Below are 18,249 nucleotides of genomic sequence, written 5' to 3'. Positions count from 1 at the left end.
ATTCTACTTCTAGCGCTTCATGAATATCACTTCGACCTTATACAGTCATAGAGAGACTGCTGGAAAACCATCTTACGGCCCGACCAGCCCAAGTCACACTAGACACTAAAGTACCACCTGGCTCAAACCTGCCAAAAAAAGAATGGGTGACTTTGAATTGCTTCCGTGCTGGTGTTGGTCGCTTCAAACACAACATGTTTTTCTGGGGTTTGTGTGACTCACCAGCTTGTGTTTGTGATGACTGTCAAACAGCACAGCACATCATAAATCATTGTCCACTGTTTCCACTTGCAGAACATGTGGATCTCATATACCCTGATATGAAAACATTGCATGCAGCAATTGGGAGATGTCTGCATTTCTGCCTCATAAGCAAGAAGAATGAATTAAGCAGGTTTCGAATCGGAACATCAAATTTGCGAAAACACACATTGCAACCCATAAGCGAAGTAGCAAAGCTGTCACATGTTGCACCGAGGAATTATGGTGCTGGTGGTTCAATCTTTTCTGCCCACTCTTAGTAAAATAGCACGGTAGTTGCATTTCACTCTTTCATCGCAGGACTGGACCACTCAAGTACGATGTTCTTCATTGTTCCGCATCATATCCCCATTTTGCGCCGTGTTTACTACAGTTCTCGATTTATAATACTTTTTTGGGCTTGGTAACGCAGTTTGCTTAACACTTTGTATTGATAACGCTTAACAGTTTAACAGTTAACAGTTTGCTTAACAGTTTGCTAACACTATTTGTATTGATAATTTGAAAGATACGTTCAAATAGATGAGTCACAACCAGGATCAACAACTAAAAATGAAAAGTAATTATCATGAAATTAAAAGTAATATTATTATTGGAAACTAATTTACCTTCGCTATGATGAGAAGTGGTGCTTGAAGATATTTTAAACTTGCCAGCTGAACTTCCCAGCAATTTGTTTTCTGGCAAGTTATCCGACTTAAAAGTGTTCGGCAATAATTTTTCACTCAGCGAGGACTCGTGTTGAATATTCCCGGTAGCATCAAAAGTTTTTCCGATGTCATTTTGAAGATTTGTTTCTTTTTGGATGACTCCAGGTATCACAGTGGCAACAGTGGAAGGTTCAAGCGAATGACCATTGGTCAGGTTAGGCGAGCTGTCTCGCTCAGGACTTTGCAACGAAGGAAAAGTGTCTTTGGATTTGTTAAACGCAAGAGCAGTAAGATTCAAGGCTTGGTAAGTAGCAGACAGAGCTTTCATGGTGGCGTCGCTTGTGCTCGATTGTAAGGTATCAGAAATCACAGGTGTTTCCCCCAATAGAGGAGTGGTTATTCCGTTGCTTTCGTCACACGTTTCAAGCTTGGCTTCTGCAATGTTATTGAGTTAGATAGCACCATTCAAACAGCAAGGAAACCAACAAAACGGACCGAATTTTAACGTTTTCGGCTAAGCACCGCGCCCTCATCAGGTTACAGTTTGCTCTAGTTTGAATCATGAGACATCGAACGTATAGATAGGTTGAATCAACGTAAAATAAACAATATCTGTTGACGAAAAAGCAACGCAAAGATGAGAATCATACCTTGAGTTGTGTTGCAATTGTTTGTAGGAGTGCAAACATTGATAGGTTCTACTCCGTCATAAGCGGCTGACCACGCACTACAAGCTTCCCTGAGGTGATAACATTGGTTTGATTATAAATAAGCTTGGTCCGGTAAAGGAAGGTACTAAGTAATAAGTATGTGTACAGCTAATGTTTTCGCTTCTTTGCAAGGAAGGAAGAAAATCTTTCACTCAACCCTGGCCTTCATGCATTATCTCCCACGTGAACACAGGCATCTGCTTTGCAAATTAAACGCTACAACTATCAATTATATTATTAACTGTAGGTTTTTCAAAAACGGTGACCTTACACGTCCTTTTTATTCTAATTTTCGAAATTTGTACCAGCCATCGACGTGAGGGGCACCGTCCACAATTTCAAAAACCAGCGTTAAATTTTCCAAAAAAAATTCCCTTTTTGATAATTTTCACGAATAACTTCCGTGAAGAAGTTAAAAGTTCTTATCAGTTCACCCCTGTCCGTTTCATGTAATACGAGGAACAAGAGACGTTAAATCGTGTAGACAGATTTGAAAGGTTTATTGTTCCATTCAGGAACCTTCGAGATGGAGCCCGCCTAACCTGCACTGATCAATGACAAGTTTGGCGTCTTCCAAGTAATCCATGTAGCTTGTGTTCAACTGCAACTGAGACTGTAAATCCGGTCCAAACTCAGCCATTGTGCTGGGGCTGGTGATGGTACGAGACTGCGGTCGTCGTTCGGTTTCCGCAGCGCCGCTAGATGTCGCTGCGGTTAAAAATTGACAAATTCAGAAAAATTGAATGAACTTCTAAATTCAATCTTATCAAGTACACACAATAAAAATTTATCACTTAAAATTACATATATATAATTACAAGAAGAAAATTTCAGTCTGTATTGATTTTTGTCAAATGGTCATTCAGATGAAAGTCGCAGTAGCCACAGTATGCGATAAAGCTAACATGCTACGGAATGGACACAACTGGGAAAACAATGGCTGCAGTTCCCATATTTTCCAGTGACAATTTTCGAAAGAAGCATCTCGAATCACGTGACCTTTAAAATTGAGAATCGAAATCGTGAGGAATGAGGTTCCTTTGACCATATCGATACAACATAAACTGATGCTAAATTACCACACATGGTCAAATGTTACCTTTCAGAAGCCATGCCAAATCGAACGCAAATTTTCATCAAATGAAATTACTTTTGAAATGTGGTCATTTAAAATCACACAGAACACAACATGTCGGATTTAAAAATTGTGTTGATGAAAGCATTCAAATGATGTTACAAAGACGTAACACGATGTTGATTGGCAAACAATGAAGAGATAGTCCGTTCTTTTTACAGAGATTCAACGTTTCGATGAATCAATGAAAAAGAACGATTTTTTTGATTGGGCAATATAAAAAGTGATGGTTCGAAAACGACAGTATGATAAAATGAAATTAATGGAAAAAATTAAAAGAAAAACCTGAATGCATGTTTACGGTAACAGACAAATCCTCATTGACGGTGTATTCCGATACGGAGTGGTTAATGCCGTTTGATTGAGGCATGCCATGATTTTGGGAATTACTATGAATTGTCGGTTTGATTGGTGCAGAAGCATGCACAGGCGGCGGAGGGGACAAGGTGTGGAACGGGCCGTTACCATCTACACCACCCGGAGCTTGTTTCAGACCAGGAGGAGGACTCTGAGCAACCGAGGAGATCTGTTGACAAACGAGAAAACATTACGATAAAGTCGGCTGCATAGTGGTGAGAGTACTGGGTCGGCACTCAAAATGGCAGCGGCCAACACTCAACACGACTCGAGCATGTGGCTGTGTCTTTGACAGGACACTTAAAAACATGCCTAGAGGTGGACACGAAGCTTCCTTGCCTTCCCGTCCTATTAATCTAAATCTTCAATCACCGGGTGTAAGTAGGCCTGGATACGACAAAGAACAGTATAAGTATCGCTCACTGAGTGAGTATTATTTATTTTAAAACTTTTGCCACGCATGGGTGGCTTTATTCGTCGATTTTCATATGAAAATAGAAAATACTATTTGATCAAATAAATAAAAACAATTACTTAGATGAGAAAATGCACTGATGGTACCGGTATTATAATATAAATTAATTTTTACGGATCACCGTGTTTACGCGCAGAGCTACCAGTTACAAAATCACTGAAAACAAACATGGCCATGGGAACAATATCGTGTAAACGTGGTAAACTTAACTTCAGTTACTAAAGCATCAAGTATTATAAGTTCCAATAACGACCAAGAAAAAACAACGCATTAGCGGCGGCAACATCCCAGGAAGCAAACCAACCGTTTTTTACACTGGCTTAACGTCTGAAGATGTTAAACTAATGCAAAAAATGACTGATTTGTTGTCTGGGATGCAGGTGAACACAGACACAACGCAGCACCAACGCAACCCAGTAAGCAAAACCTCTTCTTTTTACATTGATTCAACGTCTGTTGACATAAATTAAGTAACACTTTCTTCCTGGATTCGTTGAAGGAAACTTATTTGAAGAATTTGTTCGAAGCTGATTCGAACTATACTAAAATTTACTGTAAGAGTCCAGGAAAAAATTCAAAGCAAAGTAAACCAACTCAAATAACGATTTCAGCAAAACTACACAAAATATAAAAACCTCGTGCTTGGGCGTGTGTATGCCGTGATGGACCACTGGAAGAAATATTTCGTCTTCCTGGCAAAGCTGAGCTTCGTTGACACAAGCTGAGGGGGTGAGTGCAAGGAATCTCGACGCTGACGCGTTGTAGATGTCTACGTCGCATATCGCCCGTCGCTGGCTGGCAAGTATGTGCTGACAGGGCACCAGATACCTGTGCGCATGCAAAACTGGCTGTACGGTTTGCAGATAATTAAAAAGAGCAATCACTGTTGTGAAGGAAGTTTCTCGAACTTGTACGCAAAGGATTTGAAGAGAAATCATGACAACAACCTTAATGGATCAACACTTATCTAAGAGTACCGAATATATTTATAGAAATATCGCGCACGAGTACGTTGATGAATTAATTACAGCGGTTTTATGGCAAAAACGAAAACAACGCAATTGTTTGTAAAAATTGTCATATATAATACTTACGCCACACAATGAGATAAAGATGAAGCAATTAGTTTTAAAGTGGAAACCACTAATTGTTACCTGAATACCAACTGCAGCATCAGATCTTCGCAATTCAGATCGATTAATGTTCTGATCAGAGATAAAGACACTAAGGCAAGCTGAAAACAAAAAGATTTGATTAATTGCGGCACAGCCATTTCCAAAACGTTCAAAACAAAATGAGTTATGTAATGTTTTCAACAGCATTTGGTTGAAATCTTCGGTAGTAAGAAAAAAAATCTTACAGGAAACTAAAGAGGAGTCTAAGATTTTTAATTGGCAACTGTAACTGTATCCACTTGGCAAAAAGTTAGCACATTTCTAAAGAGCAACACGAGCACAAAGGGTTCACAACAAAATTTACTAAATAATATTCAAGTAATAAGAAAAGTAACTCCGTATGAAGGCAAGCCAGATAACATGGTATGGCATGTGCTGAGGATGGAAAAAGGGATTTTTTTCAGAGAAACATTGGATTTGGATGTGAATCGTAAATACGGACGACGGACGTCCAAAACAAATTAAAAACAGATTAAAGACGACGGACGTTACAGATTAAAGACGACGGACGTCCAAAACAAACACAACTGAAGGATGAGGAAAACTCGCTAACAAGATCGGGTTGAAGATGGAAAAATTTAATTTTTTTTATTGCCATTATCAACTAGCCTTGAGACTTTTCAAAATCAAATTGAAGGTTTTTCAGCTGAGGTTTTTTTGAGTTTTCGAGCATCTTCAGCGCCACGTACAAGGATTAGGGTGATTCAAAACAGGGGTAAACATTTTTTTTTTTGGAAATCTTTACGGGCCACCCTCCCAAAAGCTTCCATTTACTACAAAAACACCTTGTGTAAAATATTTTTGAAAAATTATAATATTTAGGGGTGGCCCAAGGCCCCCGAAATTTTGACGTTTTTGACGAAACACTGCAGATTAAAAACGGCCGTATTTTGAAAACCCTTGAAGCAAACATATCAGTGTTGGGGTTCATTTTCATCAGCATGGTGAGCACTGTTGTTTGATAAAGTCAAACAATTCAAAATTTGTATTTCATGTATTTTCGGTATGAATTTTACAGTAATATAATCTTTCACAGTAAAGTTATATTTTGAAAGATGAATACCGGTACTGTAGTTATGTCTGAAGTGAATCAGCTAATTCCACAATTCACACAAGGTTATTTTGGGTCCTCCCCACCATGGCCAGGTGGGTATTAGTTGTTTAAAACAGGGGTGTCATGGCAACCAAACACTCAATGTTGCCCTATTAAGGTGTTCTTGAGTGGCCGAGGAAACTTCTTGAAGTGCTAAGAAACAAATTGCATAAGATATCATAGGCTACTATAGTTGGTCCTCCTCTTCAACGCTTCTTTCTGCATGGTCATTGGTTACAGCTAGACCTGCAGAATGCTCTGGCAATACAGAAATCTTCATTTTCTTCCCACTGAGTTGCTGGAAGGTGAAGAAAGGAGTCAGAATTTTCAGTTTTTGAAACAGAAACCTCGTGTTGGAATTAGTAAATGTTGGCAATGCCATACCCAAAATGTTTTCCAACGACACATTAACTTTCTTTGGTGGATCCTATTTTTCCTAAGTCTGCAATATTGCTTTTGCCATGTGGTCTTTAATGTTTGACATAACATCATCATCAAAGAGTGAAAGACTACCAACGCTTCGGAGAGGTACCATAAATGGCGTGCCATCTTCTCAGTTTTCACCCCAGATATTGCATCGTTGATGGCTGCATACTCCTTTAAATGTTTCAGCAAACACAAATCACTGTTAGGAGCTTTCACAGCAAGTGGAGTGTTAATCCATGCTTTAACATGAACACACGAATAGAAAATACACAGATCTCGAAGTCCTTTCTGCATACGGAGACTCAGACGAAACTGACTGCGGAAGAGCCACACTTTGAATGTGTAGATGACCTTAGCCATCCAACGTGCATGATGGTTAGGCCCGGGGGGTCAAAATTGGATTTTATTAGATGGTGGAGCTCCGAGAAACAGCAACGACAATTCCATAATTTCCCGATAATCATCACAGGGTTGTGTTTCCCTGGTCAACACTGTGTTAATGAACTCGATTTGTCCTTAACGTCCTTGATACCACTTGCTGCTACCTCATCTCTCATCTGTGGAGGCATCTTCAAACTTGTCTTGATCAATAAACTCCCAGAACTTCTTAAAACGTTTGAAAAGCTGGATATCTGGTGCAGATGATGATGTCATTACTTTTTTAAAAGCAGCAACTGCATTCAATTCAAGTACTATGTGGGGGCGACATGCCAAATATAACAGATCTTGACCCAATAACTGTTCAATAATGACACAGGCTCCATTTATTCGACCAGTGTTTGAGCTTGTGGCATCAAAACACAGTGCCTTTTCTTCGATGTTTCATTAACGCTTGAAAAACTGTTCGAGCTTGAGCCTCACCTGTACCTAATGACAGGAGCTGCGTTTTTCTTGAAAAGTAACTAGTGTGGGAAGGCAAGTTATTCTTGTTTCCTGTTAAATCTGGAAAAAGTTTTCCATTCCAGTGGACAGTCAAATTTGCATTAAGAGAAAAGTTGTTCAAGATTTCTGTTGCAAACTGCAACAGAAATCTTTGTGCCTGCTGCACCTTATGCTTGATGAACTCAAGGTAAACACTTTTCACAGTTTCACTGAGCATTCCAGTCATTCAATCACAATTCTTGAACCGGCACAATTGAAGCAATAGCATGTACTCGTACTGGTAGAGTTGAGTTCTAAAATAACTGCATTTTCAAGAATTTTGATAAATTCTTGACAACAAATTAAAAAATCGGATATTTTAAAATAGCATGTTTTGAACTGTTGCTGTGCACCAAATGACAGTGCTCACCATGCTGATGAAAATGAACCCCAACACTTATATGTTTGCATCAAGGGTTTTCAAAATATGGCTGTTTTAAATCTGCAGTGTTTCGTCAAAACGTCAAGATTTCGGGGGCCTTGGGCCACCCCTAAACATTAATATTTTTCAAAAATATTTTACACAAGATGCTTTTGTATAAAATGGAAGCTTTTGGGAGGGTGGCCCATAAACATTTCAAAAGTCGATTATTTTGAACCACCCTAACAAGGATGAGTAGTGTTCGGTTGCTTGGGTATAACATATCCTCATTCCTCAAAAACAACGAACGAAACAACAAAAACTTACTCTGTTTCCGCTGGCGATTCTTTGAATGAGGGTATTGATGATGAGGCTGCTCTCATGGCGGTGAGTTAAGAGAAAACGGAGGAAACAGCGCATCAGAGCGGGAGCTGTGACGCTTCGGAGGAAGAGGTTAAGGTAGGCTGTCGTGACGACCACCTCGTCCGCGGATGTCTGCAAAGTCGTAGAGTTTTTATGTCAACATGTTGTCCAGTTGGCGATTCAACTTTTTTACATTGGTTTAACTTCAAAAGAGACTGATTGGAGTCTACAGACGTTGAAAGAATTCATTTTGGTCTGCAGTCGTTCATTCTATGCAAAAAAGTGGCTGATTACTGCAGCCTGGGACAAGGTCCATACTAAGTTAAATGTTAGTTATTTTAAGTCAATTGTAATGATGAGACAAACTCTTGAAAATATTTTGCAAGACTAGTTGTATTCACCTAGGAACACAATTGCAAAACATGAACCTTTAGCAAAGTTTAAAAAGCACAAAATGCGACTTCCTTTTACCCTCAATTATTTTGCAGAAAAAGACTTTTGTGAATGTCTAATTTCTCTCTTCATCTATTCAATGAATGAAAGCTCACACACACTAGCAAGAAAGCAAATCATTCTTTTTTATTTTGTAAAAAGGAGTGATTTTCTGACTCATGGGTGATAAGAAAAAGAATATGAATAATTATAGTGGCACAATAATACAACTCATGCAGTTCTTGAGTAGTCAGGGAACACTCCAATATTCTTATCACTTCAAACAATACAAAAAAATACAAATAGTCTGTTATAATTGCATCAATGAAATCTTGTTAGTGAGAACTTATGCGAAAACGGGGAATACGGTTACACATCTGACAACTCTTTCAAAAACTTTTTTCCAGTCCACGAAAAGGAATTTTATAGTATAAATCGCCGTTCGAAGTGATACGAAAAAAAATTCTTTACTAAGAAACTAAAGTTAAAGCAAAATCAAGAAAAAAAAAAAAAATGAAAAAATTTTGTTAAAAAAATTAAGTAATTTTGCTCAAAATAGAGAAATGTTGGAAGCCTCCAGCTTTGAAGTTTATGACCTCTCAAAATACTGAGGAACTCGTGGGGATTGATCAGAAGTCAAAGCGGAACAAAACTGGCAGGTTTTAAGAAAAAATAAATCATTCTTAATAAGTTTGTTTCCAACAACCTCAAACAACACAGACGGCAAACACGCGGACATTGGATTTACATCAGTTAACAGCTATGAAACTCTATTCTGCGGATGGAAATTTCAATGTATGGTGTACGTTAGATGAAACCCATGCATGAGTCTACCAGCACAGCTGACATATATACCAGTTATACCACCTTCACCGCTGTGCTCATGCTCTGTATCACGTATACCCACAGGTTTAAGCTTAAAATGGGAGAAATCAGTTAATCACGAGGAAACCCCAGTCAGCAAATCAGTCTTTTTTAGTCAGTTAGTCAATCTAAAAAAGGATCGATCTGCTTTCTGAGATGTACAACTTGGAAGTTGCTCTGATTAAGCTAGGACAAAACATTGAACAATTACGTCAAGTAATTGCAAACCATCAACTGATCTTTTTGAATTAAGCAAACTTGTTAGAAGTCAGAGCCAATGATCGTGTGTTAAATGCACACAGTTTTGAATTAGCCAAAGTTGTTCAGAGCAGCATATGACATGAAGACGATTCAATCACGCCGGGAAAAGCATTGAGTTGATTAGAGATTCACTCACTTTCGTTATATCTTGGTCGGATCTACTCTCCTAATAATTGTAAAAAACCATTAGACTATTCAGTATTCACCACTGAACATCTCGATTTAGTATAGAAAATACCTGATATTGGTCTTTACATACAAATACATTCAACAGAAATCAAATATTCTTTCTTGTTTTTAACTTGCTTTGTAGAGGCGGTCGATACACCAGCCAACGTGATATCAACAATCAACATACTCAGTTACACAATGCCATATGCAGTTTAACGGTTTCGATTAGATCCGATATAATCGCATAAACAATTAGACATCATTGTGGTCCTTTATCGAACTTCGAAGTGAAAAATACTTTTCGCTCGTGGTAGTAATGGGCATTGGGCAAGCGAATCTAGTGTGTAGGCTCACCCAGCAGAATGTTTTGTTGAACAAAATTTGGGAAGAGAAGTTACTGTTTTAAACCATGAGCAAATGAAGCCAAGCAACAACACGACTTTCATCATGATAAAAGAAATAAAACTTGCACGCGTTTTTAGCTATACATCTTGCCCTTGTCACGCCTTGGAAAAAACTGATATGATTTCTAACATTTTGTATTTGAGTATGTTACTGCTGCTTATTGCTTGGTTTTGTTTGCTTATGGCTGTTGAATCGATTTTTGCGTCATGGATTTAATAACCGCAAACAGCCCAGAAAGAGTTTTATTCCAACAGTTATACTTGCAAAAGCAGACGCTAAGCGGTTGAGCATATTGCAGAAACCATTTCGGCTCCTAAAACACAGCAGACGAGATTAATTAAAAATATGCACTAACACAAGCAGCAGAAATACGGACACAAATATGGCTACAACAGATCGGAAGTACTTTGCTAGCAATAAACTTTGACAGTACATAATAACGTATGCACGATCACAACATTTCAGAAAAATATGTTCAGTTGCTGCATGTCGCTACGCACCGAAACTGAATCTCAAATGCAAGCAGATGCAAAACCAGTGGGTGATTCAAGCAAACTCGTGATTTCAAATGCAAAGAGACGTGCGGCCAACTCACCTTGTGCAAAGAAGGACCAAAGACAGACACAAGGAATCCATTGTAGAAGAATTCTAAGAGATGCTCGCTGACGCTAGTGCACGATACCTGCATGCGAGGGAAGTCATTTTAATATAACGTTTAACTTATGAACAGAAACTGAATAAAAACAAACTTGCTTGTGCAAACAAAGAAAGGGCAAGATCGACCAACGCTCGTACAAATCTCAGCATGTGGGGTTGATTACAGCCATCAAAGAACAACAATAGCATGAAATTAGAACGTAACGGCTGGAATGTACGAGCGTGACAAATGAAATTTCAAACTAATAGAGTCTTGAAAGGGTCTGAGAACTGAGATGCAAAGGCTATTCCAGGCTTCAGAAGAACAGTCCAAGAATACAAAGCAATGCGCTGGTACTGGCTGTAAGGGTAACGCTACCACGATTTGTTGGCAAATCAGCCTCTTTTCACATGGATATAACGACTTTAGACGTTTAACCAACGTAAAAACGACTGGTTAGTTCAGCAAGGGCTATTTGAGCTCCCTGGTAGTTTTGTTTGTTCAGCACAAACTATGGCAACAGCTGTTTGGTTTCAAGTAACCAGCGAAAGCACAATCTTATGAGGTCACTGTAACATAACGGGATGCTTACTTCTACAACGGAGTTGCAAAAATCGAAGGAATTCATAAAGTTGTTGAGCTCAGGCACGTGTGACCAATCGCTCTTCTCCAAACAGTGCCAATCGTCGGCACGCACATCCATGTGCCGCGGGAGGGTGGAATATAGACCGCTTAATCCCGTTGCAAGCAGCTGTACAAAAAGGCATAGTTTAAAGGTGCACAAGCACAATAGCATACCAAATCAACACTTAAGTGTGAGATACAAAAATAGAAATTATCCATAATCAATTAACATTGTCTAGTTATTTCTTTAAAGTAATGTACAGTTGTACACTGTTGCTTATTACGGTTGAAATGAAAGTTAAAAACGAAAATAAGACTTCTCTTTTCTTATCAATCACGAATAATAATACATATAATACTACAGATAATACAGTAATACTAATAATGTGTTTTTATGTAGTGCTGTATCTAACGCAGATATACATTGGTCTCAAGTCCTTTACAAAGAGCTTAGACAGTGTCAGCACAGCCTTTATAAAGGCGCAACCGAGTACAGTATTATCCTAAATCCACTCCGTTGCTGAGTGTCCAGCAGCAATAAGTTTAGTATTACTTTTAAAAAGCCTTGGTATCATCCAACGTAGTATGGATCCCATGCCTATTGACTCAAAAACGGACACTCCAATCACTAAACCACAGAGTTGGGTGCAAAACTTCAAACAGCACTGCATTTGTACATTGCCTTGTTTCAGGTATGATTTGTTTCACAACTCTCATTTCGAAGACTACTCCACAAAGTAGCTTACCGGACAAAAGTTAGACTGTTGTACAATGTAGGTGGCGACCATTTCATTCTCAGCTGACAAAGCCATGCAAAGCAGCAGAGCGTCACGTGCCTGCTGGCCCACTGCCCCTTCCCTGGTAAAAAATAATAACTCAGCTGGAAAAAAATCCATTTTACATTGATTCGACGTTTGTAAAAGTTGAGTCAATGTAAAAAGTACAAGTTTTGCAAGGGAAAAGCGTCCAAAATGAACGCAAAGGTTTGCTGTCCTTGGTAAAAAAAAAATACAAAAACAATAATTTTGTTGTGTGTGATAAAAAAATCCTTGAATGAAAAAGTGCTTGGTGTCTTTGAGGCTTACCGAGATGTAGTCGTAGACCGACTTTGTCCGTTACTGCAGGTAGATAATTTCATTTGTTTATCAGTTAAAATGTTGTAACTTTAAAAAAGTATTTCGAAAAGGACATAACCCAAAGAACATGATAATGAAACTATTTGCCTGCGACTAAGTTAGACAAAAAGTGATGTCACTACTTCTACAAATACGCTAAACCTGAACTATACAAAATAGAAAGATTAACCATTAACAAGTCAATAAACCTAAGAATGGATGTCTTCATAGTGTTACGAAATATCACACACCATTTGGAATAGTTATTGTAATTTAGAATATTATCTGCGCAACCAAGCACGTGCGTAATAGAGCCTGTAATTTCCGCATGGGTTAACTGGTTTCGTACAGGATGAACATAACATAACTGCATCAATGCTGTGACGTAATTTACTTAATTGATTACCAACATAAAACGGGCGTGCATTCTTTGTTGGTGGATTTTGAACAAAATAAACTTACCGGCTGCTGCCTATGATGACGTATTGCAATATTGCCAATAAATTTATCAGCTCAGTAACCTACATATAGCATTGTAGCCTATCCCTATACGATACAACAGCCGTGCAATAAGAGTGGATGGTTTTAATGGATTAAAGCCATTTCTACTTAAAGTTATGTGCAGAAGACGGACACAACATCAAGGTAAGTTACCTGTGAATATATTCAATTAGAAGAGAGAATATAAGAAAATTGGTAGGCCCATGATTCGCTGATGCACTGAAGAAGACCTCCAGCAAGGTTGGATCCCTGTTCATCCAGACACAAAGAAGATTGAGGAGGAGAACAATACGACGGTCCAACTCCTCTGACCTGCAAATGCGCCCGGAAAACATTTTGACATTTTGTCCACTCCAAACCCTTAGCTTCGGTTACCGCTTCTTCATACAAAAGCAGACACAATACAATGAGCAATTCACTACAATCTCTTCAGAACCAAGTCCGTAAACGTGGGTTCGAAGCTCTGTACTGCATGGTCATACCAAACAGTTCGTTCAATGGTAGTGAACTTTATTCTTGACTACCCACACCATTGTTTTAACAACGCATTTGCTTATCATTATCCATTTGAATTTCCTCAGCACACAGGAAGCACAATCGCCCAACCACCCAACAAATAAGCCCTCACATGCGACTGCAAGGAGATGTGTAAGACTCACGGTAATCGCTAAAGTGAACACATTTTCGTTTGTTTTCTTTCCAAACTTGGCTGCAACCTGCAACATTTTGGGGCGGAATTTGGCGGCGTGACTGAATAACCGAATGATCTATCTCCACGTTTTCATGTATGGAGCATCTCCAATCTCAAGCAATGCGGTTGGGCATTAACTAAATGCTCAAACTTAAATTTAATGAGGCTGCTCACCAGGCATTTATTTCAATAATATGATCTCGGTAACCGGCCCTGCGTCAAAAGCCTCTACAAGTAGGCTATGCAAAACTACCAGGAATGACTTATCAAGGCTTTGTCAGTCCGAGGATAAAGATTCAAAACCAAACCACAATTTCTTCTGGCGTAGACTAAGCTTAACTATCACACGATGTGTAAGGCGATGTCTGATTGACGAAACGTCGGAAACAAACGGAGATTATCACCTCACCCATAAGCTTAGTTTAAATCAGAAGAACGTATCATGTTATTGAATCAAACGTTCAGGTGGTGAAAATCTGGATTGAAACGCCTGAACAATGGAACACTGAGCAGTGTAATGATGGTACTGCTATTTTGCATTCACCAAATGCTGGCATTTGCACAACAATCTAACCTTAAGTTATTTTGGCAGCCGATTGTAGCATCGAATAGACAGCGATAGACACGTGTTTCGCCCATGAGGCTGGGCTCATCAGTATCGCACCGTATTCTTGCCACTTGAGTAATCGACCGCCGCTTTACCAGTCAGTTTAACTCTTATCTTTGTAGAAAGAAAGAGCCAACAAAACCAGCAGGTGCCAGGGGTAGGTCAATGTGAAGAAAGGCGTTCTTCCCGGCTATCAGCACAAGGCTGATTACTCACTAGCACAGCGAGCTGCAGTGACGCTTCGCTAACCAGAACGGTGTAGCTTCCACGCCCAGCCGGGAAGAACGCCTTTCTTCACATTGACCTACCCCTGGCACCTGCTGGTTTTGTTGGCTCTTTCTTTCCACAAAGATAAGAGTTAAACTGACTGGTAAAGCGGCGGTCGATTACTCAAGTGGCAAGAATACGGTGCGATACTGATGAGCCCAGCCTCATGGGCGAAACACGTGTCTATCGCTGTCTATTCGATGCTACAATCGGCTGCCAAAATAACTTAAACGTTTAATTGGAGGTCTCAATGGCTGGCGTGGAAGCTACACCGTTCTGGTTAGCGAAGCGTCACTGCAGCTCGCTGTGCTAGTGAGTAATCAGCCTTGTGCTGATAGCCGGGAAGAACGCCTTTCTTCACATTGACCTACCCCTGGCACCTGCTGGTTTTGTTGGCTCTTTCTTTCCACAAAGATAAGAGTTAAACTGACTGGTAAAGCGGCGGTCGATTACTCAAGTGGCAAGAATACGGTGCGATACTGATGAGCCCAGCCTCATGGGCGAAACACATGTCTATCGCTGTCTATTCGATGCTACAATCGGCTGCCAAAATAACTTAAACGTTTAATTGGAGGTCTCAATGGCTGGCGTGGAAGCTACACCGTTCTGGTTAGCGAAGCGTCACTGCAGCTCGCTGTGCTAGTGAGTAATCAGCCTTGTGCTGATAGCCGGGAAGAACGCCTTTCTTCACATTGACCTACCCCTGGCGCCTGCTGGTTTTGTTGGCTCTTTCTTTCCACAAAGATAAGAGTTAAACTGACTGGTAAAGCGGCGGTCGATTACTCAAGTGGCAAGAATACGGTGCGATACTGATGAGCCCAGCCTCATGGGCGAAACACGTGTCTATCGCTGTCTATTCGATGCTACAATCGGCTGCCAAAATAACTAAAACGTTTAATTGGAGGTCTCAATGGCTGGCGTGGAAGCTACACCGTTCTGGTTAGCGAAGCGTCACTGCAGCTCGCTGTGCTAGTGAGTAATCAGCCTTGTGCTGATAGCCGGGAAGAACGCCTTTCTTCACATTGACCTACCCCTGGCACCTGCTGGTTTTGTTGGCTCTTTCCACAAAGATAAGAGTTAAACTGACTGGTAAAGCGGCGGTCGATTACTCAAGTGGCAAGAATACGGTGCGATACTGACGAGCCCAGCCTCATGGGCGAAACACGTGTCTATCGCTGTCTATTCGATGCTACAATCGGCTGCCAAAATAACTTAAACGTTTAATTGGAGGTCTCAATGGCTGGCGTGGAAGCTACACCGTTCTGGTTAGCGAAGCGTCACTGCAGCTCGCTGTGCTAGTGAGTAATCAGCCTTGTGCTGATAGCCGGGAAGAACGCCTTTCTTCACAATCTAACCTTATTTATTAAGTAAGAATCGATTTTGCTTTAGTAATAGCATCTTCAGCTTATTCAAATAGATAATGATGGTAACTTTTGTAATGATTCGTGATGCTTCATAAACATAGCTCATGAAAAGAATTTACAATAGATACTGAGCAGTTTCTATAACGGGTAACTGCTAGAGATGTAAAAAAACGGTTTTTTTTGTTTTTAAAAAAAACGAGCTCGTTTTTTTGTTTTTTATCGTTTTTTTTGTTTTTTATTCGTTTTTTTTGTTTTTTTTACCTATTTTGACATTAAATGTCACAATATGCAGCAATTAGGGTAAACTCATTGCAATAGCGTCTCTTTCAACAAAGAAACAGTCTCATAACTCGTATAACTTACTTTAAATGAGACTATATGTCTGGTATAGGCCTATTTTTTCATTGCAATTTTGTGGATCCCAAGTCTCGACACACGAGCCATAAAGATTTCTCACTGTCTCAAATAGCAGTAACAGTGTCCTATGGTTGGCACATCTCAAGTATTGTCTGTAATTTGGTCGAGCCAGTTGTTAAATGCAGTACCACACTCGTGTACAGTTTTGAAGCCACCTGGGATTTTGGTTAATGGGCATGTTAGGACCAGGTGGTCAGTGTCCTGTTTTTCTATTTAACAAAGGCACTTTTGACCAGCACTCCACACCTTTTCCAGTACAACGTCAAGAGGTTGTTCCAGTTGATGTGCATTTGGTGCCAACTTGATGAAAATCACACAAACGGTTCTCGAGTTATAAGTGAAGTAACCTTGGCCACTAGGTGGCTTCATAGATAAGAAGCAATAGAGAAATGGCAATATCTCAAGAACCGCTTAACATATTTGGATAATATTTAGCTCTACCCCATGTTTTCTGGGGTGGGCTATTTGTTTATGAACATTAAAACAAGTTTTGGCAACTATTTTTTCAGATAAAAAGAAATTAACCTCTTGTCGTTATGCACCAATAAAACCATGATGCGTAACTTTAAAAAAAAAATGGTTTTTTAATTGGGTAGAGGAAAAATTGATGAAAAGTTTGGCAAAAGCAGTGTAGTGCTAAAGCCCCAACTTTTAGCCCAAATCACATTTAAATGTAGCGAAAGATGGAAAAATTTTGATGTTTTTTATTTTCCCTGAAGAGGTTCAATACTCCATTGTGATGTCATAGTCATGTTTGTTTTCCCTTAATCACACCATTGTGCTGTCATAGACATTTTTAAAAGAAGTATGGTTGCACTTATCTATCCAAATTGAACTACTGTAGTTTTCAGGACTTTGAGACTTTAGCACTTTTCTGTTTTTGCCAAACTTTTCATCAATCTTTTCTCTACCCAATAAAAAAAAAAAATTAAAGTTACGCATCATGGTTTTATTGGTGCGTAACGACAAGAGGTCAATTTTCACTCCTTTTTACTTCAGCGTAGTTCTCAAATAAAATAAGTTTTCATCTTTGATGTTTGTTTTGTATCTTTATCCTGCATTGCGGTAGCCTAATATGGGTAAAACTTTATTCTTGTCAGGAAAAGTATTATGAAGCATTTATTCACTATGTGAACACTGCGAGCAGTGCTGAAAAACTCCACTTTAAGGGGAAACTTTCTTCATTCATAGTTGGTAGTTACTAGCAATAGTTAACATGGGTGGTGGGCATTTGAAAGGAACATTAACTGTTCCAGACAATGGTTCACCTATTCAAACGTCATATAAAAACCGTTCAAGTCTACTGAATATTACGTCATGGAAGTTGCTAGAAAATGTGCCAAAATTGCACCATCGTTCATAGACTTGTGTCAAACCTGTTTGGACCTGTTTGGGCCTGTTTAAACAGGAAATATTACATCAGCTTTAAACACCTGTTTGAATGACTTCATAATTGTCTTTCATTATTGCGTCACAGTTACTTTCTACGTGAATTTGAGATATTGATATCTATTCTGGTCATTCGTAAAATGATTGTTTGAAAGTTGGCCGCACATTTAACTGTTGGCTTAGTGCTTGCTAGCTGGACAAAGGTTCCGTCTTTTATCCAAGTAATCTGTTCTGTAGTGACAGTTTTTCACTGGTGTACGGCGTTGCACCCCCCTCGTTTTCGGTAGCCTCGGGCTAATTTTACAGAAATACACTGTTTGAAAAGAAGTTCAAGTGTGTGTTTCTTCGGTCATTATATACAGACGAACGGATTCGGGAACTTTATGTTAAAATTTTCCCAAGAGATTATGGTTTACCGCTGTGACCATAAAAAATAAAAGACGTTAGTCTAGCTGGTGTTTGTACGGAAGCACAGGCAGCATAAAGAAATAAAAGACGATTCTCTGTCTAGTGTTTGGCACAGAAGCACTTAGAAGCAAAAAATAAAAGACGATTCTCTGTCTAGTGTTTGGCACCG

General features: G+C 39.4%; 1 protein-coding gene across 1 annotated transcript in view; it reads right to left on the bottom strand.

Moving 5' to 3' along the window:
* Positions 1-18,249, bottom strand: part of LOC145782858 (FHF complex subunit HOOK-interacting protein 1B-like) — a 39,990-nt gene that overhangs the window by 8,000 nt on the left and 13,741 nt on the right. Inside the window, exons 5-15 of the mRNA XM_082594623.1 lie at positions 13,091-13,249; positions 12,068-12,179; positions 11,290-11,448; positions 10,656-10,742; positions 7,892-8,059; positions 4,743-4,822; positions 4,224-4,416; positions 3,042-3,282; positions 2,164-2,329; positions 1,562-1,650; positions 870-1,346 (exon numbers count right to left, since the gene is read on the bottom strand). Coding sequence (XP_082450749.1) covers positions 870-1,346; positions 1,562-1,650; positions 2,164-2,329; positions 3,042-3,282; positions 4,224-4,416; positions 4,743-4,822; positions 7,892-8,059; positions 10,656-10,742; positions 11,290-11,448; positions 12,068-12,179; positions 13,091-13,249 — 1,931 coding nt within the window. The remainder of the gene's footprint in view (positions 1-869; positions 1,347-1,561; positions 1,651-2,163; positions 2,330-3,041; positions 3,283-4,223; positions 4,417-4,742; positions 4,823-7,891; positions 8,060-10,655; positions 10,743-11,289; positions 11,449-12,067; positions 12,180-13,090; positions 13,250-18,249) is intronic.

The sequence above is a fragment of the Aplidium turbinatum genome, chromosome 14 (assembly GCF_918807975.1).
Source record: "Aplidium turbinatum chromosome 14, kaAplTurb1.1, whole genome shotgun sequence".
NCBI lineage: Eukaryota > Metazoa > Chordata > Ascidiacea > Aplousobranchia > Polyclinidae > Aplidium > Aplidium turbinatum.
The sequence above is the reverse complement of the archived record's forward strand: the minus strand, read 5'-3'. Positions and strand labels throughout refer to the sequence as shown.